This window comes from Phoenix dactylifera, chromosome 11 (genome assembly GCF_051530095.1).
Source record: "Phoenix dactylifera cultivar Ajwa chromosome 11, Ajwa_hap1_PhDact_Kaust_v1.1, whole genome shotgun sequence".
Lineage (NCBI taxonomy): Eukaryota > Viridiplantae > Streptophyta > Magnoliopsida > Arecales > Arecaceae > Phoenix > Phoenix dactylifera.
This window is the reverse complement of record NC_143200.1, coordinates 26,439,855-26,453,089: the sequence shown is the minus strand read 5'-3', so window position 1 is coordinate 26,453,089 and position 13,235 is coordinate 26,439,855. Positions and strand designations below refer to the sequence as shown.

Genomic DNA, 13,235 nt, shown 5'->3' with positions numbered 1-13,235 from the left:
GGAACTCTCTCCTCTAAAATAGCTACCAGTCGAACACTTAAGCATATGCGATGCACTTATAAATGTTATGTAGATAATGAAATGCTCTCAAATCTAATGGCTATACTACAATTAATCACTAGTTTTATGCATTTGGTTTTGCCAATGAACCTCTTAATAGCCACGTCTTGTACTACTATTGTTAACAACATATATCAGTTCATATTATTTTTTTTATTAACATGATCCTATATCGGTCAGTATTATTTTTTTTGTCGGCATAATTTTATTCGAGTGATTTTAGAGATCACATAATAATTTGTATCGGCGAACATTATTTTTCTTTGTTAGCATAATCCTACATCAATATATTTTTTTTTCTTGTATGGAGTTTGTATATGGATATATATATATAACCTCTGGAACGTACCGAATATAATAGAACAGGGAAATAATTTTTTTTATTTTTTTTTCTTCTGTAAATATTTTAACATGGTATCAAAATCACCCATCATTTAATTTGCCGCCACCAATGAGCCAGGGATGGGAGACAAGAACCCCAACATAACCAGACATTTTTTCTTCCTTTTCAATTTATTTGATCTTGTAACCACATTCACTGCCATCGGTTCAAGATATTCCCCTTTTGAGCTCAATTCAGTGCGAAATTCAAAAACCAGAAGACGCAGTCGCCGGTTTTTAATCCTCCTTCGATGTCTCACAGCCGAGAGACGGTGATGGAGCGCCGGAGAAAAGGAAGTCAAGGGGAACAAAGAGAAGAACATAGGGTGGAAAAAGAATCCTTTTTCTCTGCTGAGCCCGCGAAGACGGAGGAGACGGAGCATGCCGTCTTTTACAGCGACCGCCCCTCCATGAATGAGAGCTTGCTGTTGGCCTACAACCTGAAAAGGAATCAGAGTTTTCTCTCTCAGCCCTCTCATTGGCAGGTCACTCTCCATTTATTTTGAGGAACGGGTTATCGGGTCGGTTATTTACTAAATTATGTGTTCTTCTGTGGTTTTACTTTGCAGGGTTCCTCTGAAGAAAATAAGAGAATAGATATGAACTTGGGAGGAATTCCTGCACCGAGACCTTATCATACTTCACGACATGGAAATAAGTTGAATGATTTACCTGGATTTTTGAATAAATTATGGTTGCAGGAATGGGCAGTTCCTATGGGTGGATAGCTAGTGAGAGAACTTGATCAATGGGCAGCCTTTACTTGACTCTCACTTTAAATATATTAAAAAAAAATAGAGAAACTCATGGTTTTTGACCTATTAATGTGTAGTTGGTTTTGTGAAGCTAAAGAAAGTATCATGGCTGGCCAATATAGATCCGACCATAATAATTATAACGACTAAGCCTTCAATATATGATTAGGTTAACAGATCAGGCTGATCATTCCTACAAATGGCCACAATTTTATCATAGGTCATGTCCTCCTATGTTATGACCTTTTAACAAAATGACTCTTCCGGTCCAAAAATACATGCTATTTTATGCAAGTAAAACAGTGTTTGTATGGTGTGCAATAACATGCACTGATGCACTGCAAAGGTGCACCATGGATTGACAAAAGTTTGAGCCTGCTCTGGCTAATGGACAAAAGACGAAGGCTTCGGAGCTTGCAGTTTGTAATCCATGAGAAGTTGCCAAAAAGTAAGAGAAACAAAAAGCCGAGTGCTGCGCTGTGCTTCTGTGAATCATATCAAGCTGGCCCTGATATAGGATCTAAATGTGGAAGAACATCTATTTGCAATTAAAACGAAGCCAAAAGCTGAAAGAAACCAAGCTGACAAAATCATTCGATAGACACATACAAGATATAGGATCCATCCCTTAAAATAAAAACAAGATGCATCTCGATGGCCAAAATGAGAGAGCTCAGGGACATGCAGCAGCAGTGGAGGTCCCCTCCACAGCGACGAAGATGGTGTTCTAGTAGATTTAGATGTCTTGTCGAGAGATAATGACGTAGAAAATGAGTTGTTTTTTAGTAAACTTTTTGCGGAGTAATTCTCTGTCGACTTCCACCTGATCGCCTTCTCTGTTTACCTGGCTTATGGAGCCAGCCATGAACCAAGCAACACTAGTTAAATTTACCCAGAAAAAATCAAGAACAACCGCAACAATCCTAGAGCACCAGACTTAATAGTTACCAGGATATTTCCTGGGACTGCAGCTGGAAATGATGTATACGCACTGCTACTAATACTCTGGTTCATCCACCAAGAATCGACGTGAATTTTTCCAAAAGAATCAGCTATATTCCAAGTGCACCGGCCTCTAGCAAATGTACTGACGGTGTTAGGATCACCCAAGTGCTGAACACAGATAAATATGTACTTGGAGAGGGCATAAAAGAGGAGCGGAGACTTGAACTGGTCTCGGATCAAGTTGAAGAGTGAAGGCTGTTTAACGGAATGAGAAGGCTGAGGCCGTTGGCAAAGTCAGTATTTTGTTTTGTTCAGTGCCACCGGAGAAAGGGATGACAGCAAGCCATCAACAAGTGGAGTAAGGGACATTAGTTTCCATGTTGGACAATTTTGCATTCAGGGAAATTAGCAGAAATCACCAGAGTCAAGTAATTAACATGTTTCTTGAATATTAGTCAACATGTTGGACAAGAATCAGAATTTTACATCCAGCTTTCTTTTAATGTAGTGAATTGGACTTCATCAGTTCAATCCAAATGCAGCTAGACCTGAAAGTTGACCTTACCCAACCAATTCCCAAATATGACCCATCCCACTCCTGATAAGGGGTCTCGAGTAACTCTGCTAATTTTTATTTAAAGGATTGGAGTTATAGTTGCCCATCCGGCATACTCATGTTCCCCTCTTGAATTGCTTGCCAAATGAAGCAAGAGTAGTTGGACAACAAATAATGGTAATGCAGCTCCCATGAGTCATTACTAGCATTTAGAAAAACGAAACTTACCCAAATGAATAAGAAAAGAAAAAAAAAACGCTATTCAATACGTCATTTGATACAGCACTATTTCTTAGTCCCTGCTGTTCCATTCAGACAATTTTATTCTATCAACAATCCAGAATATATTTTTAAGCACCTCATACATTGGAGGGGCTTCCAAGGAAAACAAGTTAGCTGTAGTCAGGAGCTAACAGCATGCAATTTGTCAAATAAGCAGTTATGGGCCTCGGTCTCAAGGAAAATCTCATCGACACAACCAATATATGCAGCAGGTAAAGTTTTCAGGCACCATTTGATTACAAAAAAGCCACAAAAGAACCTTTCACCATAATCGACTTTGGATTGAAGTGTCCATATACACTATATGCACCATGTATAATTTATACTTGTCTTCATAAACATGGAAGCCTTCAAAGTCCAGAGTTGGATGCTACGCTAACTTGTAAAGACTATAAGCAGCATATCACTATAAAATGCAACTAGAATTATGGCATATGCATCAGTTAATCTTGTTTAACCAAATGAAAACAAAATTCATAAAACCAGTCTACATTTCTTTCAGGAAAAATTAGCCTGCTGTGTCTTTGCAGATTAGGGCTCTGGGACTTCCATAACGGCAGAATAAAATACATTAGCTAGAAACACACCAACACTGGAGTGTCTAAAATCCAGTATGCAACCATATAACTTCCACTTTGTTGACAGGTGATTTCACTTAACTAAATGGGCAAATGTTTTACTTAACAAATTTTCTCAACATTTCTTCAGCACGTTGCTCCATCTTCGGAAGGACCCACTCATGCTGAATAATGTCCAGGCTGTCTTTCTCTGCACTCAAGCTCTGAAACATCCAGAAGAAAACCCCGCTGGCTTAATTTTCAAAATATAAATTGTGACGAATAGATTAAAAAAAAATAATGCGTCATATAAATGTGCTCGGCTATGAACAATAACAAGAGGCTTCAAAGTAAGCTGACTGTGAGAGTAAATCTGGATGTAAGATTAAAACTAGTAGTCAATTGCCCTAATGTTCCAGCAATGATGTATGACCTGAACATGCTATTGTAGACTGAATTCAAATCTAATTGTTCTGAACTGAAATATACTTCTGGACAAGTAATCTAGAACACTATTTATGAGGTTAAAAAAATTTAACTCATGATGTAGTGAGAAAAACAACTTAACCAACCTAAGGAAATCTCAACTGCATTAGGAATTGCAGTCTCGGGGACGCCATCTATTCTCATCAAAAAAGTTTATATAACAATATTAGTATAAAATGCTGTTTCATATATGCATTTAGCCCAACGCTTCAACTCTTTCTTTTTCTTGTTCGAAAAGCATTAATTCATTAAAAATAATTAGATTGTTAACTATTTTAGCAATATGGGTAACAAAGGTGATGATGCAAAGGTTACTTCTAGCAATATTGTTTTGTATCCATGATCAGAGTCCATAATGGCTGTAAATATATGATCTTGTTGCAAACATGCAAAGAGCAAAAGAAAGTTATTACCCAAAAAAGCACAAAAGAAAGCTTTTCAGACTAACTTTTGATATTGTGCAACAGAAACCAGCAGCTATAATGACATTTTTTATTATCCAGGGTATCTTTTCTTACAGAATGCATATCCAATAGGCTAACAGGAGGCCAAAGGTCTGGACTGGACCATCCCCAACAACAACAGCTACACAAACCAAGGCTTCCAAAAACTGGATACTGCACTAAAGGGCTGAAAATGGACTAGATATGGGTCAGATATTGGTTTATCCATTAGCTTATCCACTTTCATTTAAACTGATACAGATAATGATATGAATCAATTAGTCAGGGTTAGTTACATACAAATAAAAGGATACAGATACCAATTGGATACAACATATGTGCATACATACATATAACCATGGTTGCTCTAAATAAGCATATAAATGAATCAGGTAAAATAATATTATATTTGTTCAAACTATGTAAATGCACACAAATTGGATATCAATAATTTCATAATCCTTATAAGCAAGTGTCGATATGAATATCATATTTGCTGTATTCTGTTTTACTTAAACAAACACATGATAATCGGATACTTCATATGTGCACACATGCATATATCTGTAATTGCTCTCAAAAAATAAACATATGAATTGGGCACAGCAGTAGCCATATTTGTCCAAACTACATATATGAATAGATATTGGATGTGAATAATGTTCATATTTCTTGCAAGCAATTGTTGATATCAATAGCGTATCTGCAATATTAATATTTACTTAGAAGACACATATGATAATTGAACATTCATCATATCTATACTTGTTTTATAATATACATACGTTAGATATAGCAAATCCATTGGAATAAATCAAGAAAATCTAATAAAGATTAGCCTTTTGGAGTAAACAATATAAAACTAAATGTCCACTAAGATTCAAAAATCAACTTCATCATTACCATCAAACTAGAACCATTCCTTATATCCATATCCAGATAAAACATCAATAACTATTATGGGCATGCAAGACAAAGATTTGGGGAAGCTTCACTAAGGAGTGAAATATCAAATCCTTGTTGACATATCTAGGAAAGGAAAGGGAGGGGGATCTAAGGTAGTATGGATAACAGTCGAGATAAAGGATTTGGATGCTAATAAAACCATTGGAGATAACCTTTAATAGGGATGATTTGAGAATGAAGATATGTAAAGCTAACCGACTACAAGTAGTTGGTAGAAGGCTCAACAATTATGGTTGGAGCTAAGGTATCCAGTTCAGAATCTGAATCCATGATGGATATGCCCAGATTATTCATATTCAGACAATTTCAAAATGGAAAGAAGTATAATCAGATAATCCATTTTCAACTGCATCACATTGTTGTTGCTCCACATCCTGCCCTCTCCTTGCCGCCACCTCGGTGAGAAACCTTGAGTTGTTGAATCAATTGAAAGCAACAAACATGCATCTCTCATAGAAGAAAACAATAGGAAAAAGTGAAAAAGGATGGAGAACAACGAGGTAGGTCCTAAGTATTTTTATGGTTAGGAAAGATGTTCAGGAGTCTGGACAAAAAATTCCATGAAAAACTAGCTGAAAACGATATGCAACGAAGGCAATTTGACTGTAATGAGACATAATTTCACATAATTAGAAGCATTATACCTTTGATGCATCAAAACCAAATCCACTCATTTGCATCATCTTTTGTGTGTCATCCTGGGCTGAATAAGAAAATGATAAAATAGTTTTTAATTAATGATTGAGATTGATTATAAATAAAGTGTTTATCCGACAGATCAGTAAAAAATAAATTGAAAAAAGTTGTATAACAAACTGAGCGTTTAATACTGACCATTCTCCTCCCCAAGAATAAGGCTGAATAAACCCCTCAATCCAAACAAATTAAGAAAATACCTAATGAACATAACAGAAAATCATCAGTTTTGTTCAAGTGGGCAAAAATAGTTGAGTAGATCTTTATGTAACAAGGCATACCAGGAACGACTACTGACATAGCTCACATCAACGGTGCTGAGGTCAATACCATTCTGCAGCATTGACCTAAACCTTTGGGTCAATGGGAAGGGTATTTTTGCTGGAAAGAAGACAACCAGGATCGGATGCATATCATCAACAAAAGAAGTAAACATCACATAAAAGCCTAATCTATATTATGGTGTTGGATGCAAAAGAACTTGTAGAAGGGAAGAGTATTTGAAATTATATATCTTCCATAAGAATAATGAAATATCACATCATGTATAATGGCGCTGGCAAAACAGTTCAACTGAATATAAGACATGGTGGTTACAGAAAACAAGACAAGATGCCAGTGGCTAGAACAATATCTGCAAATACAGACATGCAGAATTTTGGAATTTGTTCTTGTGACTGAAGAATTGCATAAAATCGTTTGGTTGGCAAATAAGGTGAATTTACTCTTATCATGAAAATAAAAATATTTTTCTAAGGAAAGGATACAATAAACTTATTGTTCTCATTTTGATTACTTATGAATTGGTTTTCCAAATAAAATCTTCTGGATTGTGTCTAGCTTTTGCATACTCTGAGAGGTTTAATAGAAGGTGGACAAATCTTGGATGGAATACTCAGTGTGAATAAGCATATGGATACTTTTAAAAAACAAAAGTGATGCATCATTGTAAAGTGAATGCTGAGAAAAGCAACAATAAAGAGAACCAATCATTCCTAGGAGATACTTGATTTGGCTCAACACGAAAAATATTTTGACCTATAAATTTAGCCCTAATGTGTAGTCACCTGTTCTGTGACTTTATAATGAAAGTAGATGTCATATAAATCATAGATTATAATTAGCTGAAAAACTGACACTATTGTAGCTTTGGACATGCTTCAGAACTTAGTTACTACATTTTACCTTAATGATCACTCCCACATTCTCACATCTGCCACTGGTTTACAGAACCAAAGGTTTAAAGGTTCACACAAGCAAAGCTCAGATATCAAGGGTTTGAGAGAGTTTGAGTGACTAACTTCAAGTTTCTTATAACAAATATGGGTCATTTCTTATAATAAAATTGTTATCTCTAACTTCACATTTGAGTGATTCTATCGGAAAAAGAGCACCGTAAGGAGGCAAGTGAAAAATGAGAAGAACCTAAGAAATTAGAACTCATTTGTGAAAGACAGAGGAAAATATTAATTGTTGTGACTGTGCATGAACTATTATAAAGGTGAACTGTCTATTTGAGTGTTTCCTCCACCGCAACCCCCCCACCCCCCACCCCCCACCCCCTCAATTTTTCTACTTTTGTGCGCGCGTACATTACATCAGATATGAAGTTTACCTTTTTCAAGAACCAAAACGACCGTACATGAAGGTAGGTAGGATACACTAATTTAACAAACAACAATAGGATGATTGCATCATAAGAATATTAATACAAAAGACAGTAACTCAAAAATGGTGCAGCGAATGAAGGAGAAAATTTGAGTCAGGCCCATTAATGACAGGTACTAATAGAATTGAAGAAACTTGCATCTAACAATGATGTGAAACAACATACCTGCCACAAATCCTGAGAAGAAAAAGTTCACCCATGCAAAAGTAAGCGTCTGAAAGAGAAGAGAATAACTTCATTGGAAAAGATGAGCTTATGAACCTTCAAAAGTATGTTTTGCAATACCTGTGGAATGATCATTGAAAGGTTTTTCTTCATCATGTCCATAGCCATATTTGGATCTGAAAACATTTGTGCTTGGGCATTCTGGGCCTGCTCTTTGGGAACATGCAGTAGGCCATTCTCCTGCATCAAGAAGTAAGGCAATTTTCATTTTAAAAAATAAGCAATGAACTATCAACACCAAATGCACCTCTTTTAATGTGGATAGATATCTATACCTTCCACAATTTAAATTTATCGTGTTCCAGTTCTCACTTATTTTGCAGGGCTCACTTTCCATAAATCCCTGTGGACACTAGATTATTAGTTAGATTCAAACTGACTTCTAATCTAGTGCCCATAAGCAAAGTGAGCCCCACAAGACTAGTAAAAATGGGCTAGACTGCATTAGATGACTGGATGAATGCCTAAAATAACATCTAGATATGTGATGGGAATTTGATAGAGGAAGCATAAAAGGGTTACTGTACGACCTTACATAGGTATGCATGGTTGCAACAAATTCTCCGACATTAAGGAGATTTAACTAGGTTCTCTATGTTTGCAGTTGCTGCTTTCCTAGAATATTTCAAGCAATATTACGAGACTTCCTTTAGTAATGACACTCTAAAATTCCTCATGAATGTCTAACAACTTTATGATGTGATTATATAAAACCATATGATAGCTTCTACTGAATTGAACCGATTTCTAATGGGTTTTCTGAATATTTTTTCTCTCCAGCAAATCAAAACCAATTTATACTTGCACAAAAATATTTAACATGTCAGTTTAGAACCCAAAAATGAAGAATACATGAAGATTAACAAATTTCTGCACATGAAGTTCAACAGTCTTTACACCTTCCTCCAAGACATAGAAAATCATGAGTAAAATAGAACTCAGAAAGCGTCAGAGCAACAGATACGGGTCTATGAAACGTTCAGCTACCTCGTTCGTAAAATAGAACCTTCGCGCCCGAAAGGACTTCGCCGGGATGAAATTGGCGCCCGCCTTTAAGTTCCTAGCTCTAAGAAGCACCTGCCTAGAGACCATCCAAAGCCAAGATAAGCCGAACGCAGCCAAGAACAATAACCCGACAGAGTTTAAAATCAAAATCAGGGTTTTGTTGGGGGGTAGGGGCAGATCAACGAAAAAAGGAGAAATTTGGATCGCGATCAAGATCAAGAAAGCAATTTCGCCGAGGAACAAAAAAAGAATAAGAACAAGAAAATATTAAGGTTGGGATCTGGGGAGGAATTAGGGTTAGGATAGGAACAAACCCTTCCTTGAGGACCTTGGGGTCGGGGGACTGGAAGGAGCGCATGAGCTTGGCGACGAAGTAGCGGAGGATGCCGATAAGAACCATGACCGCCGAGAGAGGGATGAGGACCCAGTCCCTGATGGCCGTGTCCAGGACCAGATCTTCCGCCATGGGAGACCGAGCGACGGGGAGTCGGAAGCGTGGGAGGGGGGTGGGGGGTAAGGTTTCGTTCTCTCCTCAGCGGTCTTCTCATCTCCTTGTAAATAGATCAAAAACGTGGAACTCGATCGCTTCAACGGCGGAGATCCCATCTTCGAGTTTGTTTTAGATTGTGCTTGATGGACGGTGGAGTTCTGATCGGAATGATTATGGGAAATTCCCGACTTTAAAGCGTCTCATAGAATTTCATATGCGGGATTATCTCTGCCGTTAAAACGTGGGACGGCTGGACGACTATAGTCTATAGGTAATGCTGCAAATGGGTCAGGGGTTGAGTCGTGACCCAATCCGACCCAACCCATTTTGGAGGACCCATAAGGCCGGGTCGGGTCTTAAATTTGGACTTGTTCCATTTTTTGGATCTGGTTTACTGAATTCCAACCCGACCTGACCTATTTGAGAATTGGGTAATTTGGGGTTTTCCATCTACGACTTGATCTGATCCGATCCGAATCTATAAAATTATTTGGGTCCGCAAGCTGCAGCCTGCGAGAGTACAAACACAAGTTCCGAAGCCATGGATGGATTAATTCGAACCATATTCAAATTTTTTGGGTCGAATTCGGGGTATACATGGATCTAGCTCGAATGACCCATTTGGTCAAAAATTGCAACGATGGACCCGACCCGATCCGATCCGATCTTCTATTGGGTCAGATTTGGATCCAAAATTAGAATCCGAATAAGAAACTGAATTGGGTCGGGATCACTCATGATTCGACCCGACTCAATCTATTTGCACCCCTAAGTATAGGAGAGTATGGACGTCAAGCTCTTCGGTAGCATAGTAGCATAGTCCCACATTGACTACGTGAGAGAGTCTTACCTTGTGTATCTTTATATGCATAACACGCAATTATTTTTTGGTATTTTTTAAATTTCTTAAAAATTTATCTTTATAATATATTATATTTTAAATTTTAAAAAAATTTATATTATATTATATATTTTGTCCTACTGCTTGCTACAATGATCTAGCTAGGGCGGCCCACCTCCTCTCATAAAGCCACAATTGGTCACGCCGGATACAAATAGATCGAAAATTTATCAACTCAAACCTAGGTTGTTATTAAATAGGTCAAAAATCCAAAATCAAACCCGTTAGAGAGCTTTGATTTGATAAGCAATGCCAAAGCTCCTGGTTTTCCTGACCCGACAAAGATAATCACGGATGTAGGAGCAATGGCCAGGTGGAGACGAGATATTTGAACAAATGCTGTAGAACGAGTCGATATTCGAACAAATTCCATGAAGGAGCCAAGTTTCTTGAATGCAATTTTATCTATATGCTCATTGGCTCCAACAATGTGGAATCCACCCTCCAATTAATTGTTCAAAGAATGCCCCACAAGAACTTGATATCTTCCACGTTGGTTGATAAAGTTTTTTCAGGTGTCTGTGCTGATTTTTTTTGTGCTAAAAAAGTATCGCCCAATTCACATGCTTCAAGTGTTTTGCTTGAGTGTTGTGGTTGGATCCAATCCCTTGCAGCGAGAGAATTCCTATGGGCTAGTTTGGTTCGCGGGAAGCATTTTCCCTCCTAGGAATATGATTTCTGGGAAACAAATTCCTAGGAAGAGGATGCTTAGGAAAGTACTTTTGACATGTTTGGTTGATCATGGGAAAGTAACAAATTTCCAAATTACTTATGTTTGGTTGGCCATCCACTTTCCTAGAAAAGTTATGTATAATTCTTATTATGCCCTTAATAAAAATTAGGTCTTTAATGCCTCTTTAATGCTTCTTTAATGCTGAAGGGCCTTTTTGGGAAAAAATAAAAATAAAGTTATTTCCGCCTCATGAGAAAGTAACTTTTTCATGTTTCTCATGGAAAAGATTTTTCTATGTTTCTTATAGAAAAGATTTTTCCATGAAATGTGAGAATCATATTCCCATGAACTTTCCTATCTCTCTCCTTTGAAAACTCCAAGCAAACAAGAGGCATCTCATTACTTTTCCATTGATCATACTTTTCTTCCTTCTTTTTCCACGAACCAAACGGGCCCTATATGAAGCCAGCTTGAAGTCGGGGATGCAAGTCTTGACCACCTTCATATTAAAGGTTAGAGTCAGTGTTGCGAGAAAGTGTAGCTGCTTGGCATCATCAGGACTAGCGGTTTGAGAGTTGTCTGTAATGTTCGCCCTTTTAGGCCTCACTAACCACAGCCACGAGGTCTCCAATCCCCTAGGCTTCCTCCTCCTCAGCACATGGTCAAAGCATCACGCACTGCATGGAAGTTTGATTTTAATACTGAGATAGATTGATTAAAAAAAGCTTTACTTGGAGTTTGCAATATTAAAAATTTACTTCTACCATGCAGTTTATCAACAACTGAACATATGCTAAAACACTGGTCTAATGGTGAGTTCAGAAGAACATGCACTGCATGGAAGTTTAATTTTAATGCCGAGATAGATTGATTGAAAGCTTTACTTGGAGTTTGCAATATTACAAATTTACTTCTACCATGCATTTTATCAATAGCTGAACATATGCAAAAACACTGGTCTAATGGTGAGTTTTTTTTATAGAAGAAGAAGAAGAAAAATAAGAGAGGAGGCAAATGATGTGAGCCAGAGAAATCCGACACTACAGTCTTAAAGTATACTGGGCTTCGTGTTTTGGAACTCCCAAGAAAGAAAAGAAAAGAAGAAGAAGGAGAATAAACCAAATGATGCAGCCCGATAAATACGACCCCACAATCTGGCAATTAATCTTGGCTCAAATTATATTAGGCTTAATGTTTTGGAACTTCTAAGAACGAGGATGAAGAGTTTGTTATCACCAAACCATAAACTAGTTGTGAGGATCCGTGCGGGCGTGTGTTTAGTTCCACATCGGTTATTTGTTGGATAGATCTTGGATACTTAAACAGGATCAAAAAATCCAAATAATACCTTTCGACTAACCATTTTTGGGTAAAATCCTAGGTTATTACAAATGGTATCAGAGCAGACCTGGCCCATAACCTATATGGACTAGGGAACACTGCAGCACATATCCATTGGAGCTGACCATGAGTCAATCGTGGTATTTGTGATTAGATTTAATGAATTTGAACTCTTAGCCTGACGAGGACGTCAAGGCTTGAATGGAGGGAGAATGTGAGGATCCGTACGGACGTGTGTTTAGTTCCACATCGGTTATTTACTCGGTAGATTTTGGGTACTTATATAGGATCAAGAAATCCAAATAATATCTTTCGATACAAAATTGATGATTTACTATTCACCATTGGAAGATAATCGAATGCTCACAAGATCACCACCAGGAGTAAGAGGGTCCATACCCCAACCATACTATTCCGATAAGGTTGTTAATGCTGCTAGGAGCTAACCAATGGTGCCCATGTCACCATCAAAGGGAAACTTCTAAGACTTGCTTGGGAAGCAACCAAATTCAAGATGGACTCCATCGTATCTGACAACGGCAAATTAACCGGAAAAGACCACAAATTATCATTTGAAGATGACAGAGTTAAGAGGTACACCAAATTGTAGACCTACCACCATCAGACGATATTCAATGGCAACATAATTGTCATTTGAATCTTTTCAATACTAACTAGTTCACTATAGGAAGAAATTATCTTTTATGTTTACTCGTGTTTGCTCTTAATTATTATTCTATGATGGAATTTAGGTATCCAATAGTGAGGCCAGTTTGTGGAGTTCTTTTAGTCATGGTATGTCAT

The 13,235-nt window shown here is 37.5% G+C and overlaps 1 protein-coding gene across 1 annotated transcript; it reads right to left on the bottom strand.

The window, feature by feature from the left end:
* Positions 1-3,452: 3,452 nt before the first annotated feature.
* On the bottom strand, positions 3,453-9,562 carry LOC103702320 (ER membrane protein complex subunit-like protein (Protein of unknown function DUF106, transmembrane)). Its single transcript, XM_008784689.5, has 8 exons — positions 9,341-9,562; positions 9,009-9,102; positions 8,082-8,201; positions 7,962-8,010; positions 6,409-6,508; positions 6,266-6,327; positions 6,076-6,134; positions 3,453-3,760 (listed from the first exon to the last, which is right to left on the bottom strand). Exons 1-8 carry the CDS (start codon positions 9,490-9,492, stop codon positions 3,656-3,658), a joined length of 741 nt encoding a protein of 246 aa, XP_008782911.2. The 5' UTR covers positions 9,493-9,562; the 3' UTR covers positions 3,453-3,655.
* Between the last annotated feature and the right edge of the window lie 3,673 nt (positions 9,563-13,235).

Coding starts and splice junctions, on each gene's coding strand:
- LOC103702320 (XM_008784689.5), bottom strand. CDS start 9,492: ATGGCGGAAGATCTGGTCCTGGACACGGCCATCAGGGACTGGGTCCTC. Junction 8,202..9,008: donor GGTTCTATTTTACGAACGAG/GTAGCTGAACGT, acceptor TTCTTGATGCAG/GAGAATGGCCTACTGCATGT. Junction 6,328..6,408: donor TATGTCAGTAGTCGTTCCTG/GTATGCCTTGTT, acceptor TATGTTCATTAG/GTATTTTCTTAATTTGTTTG.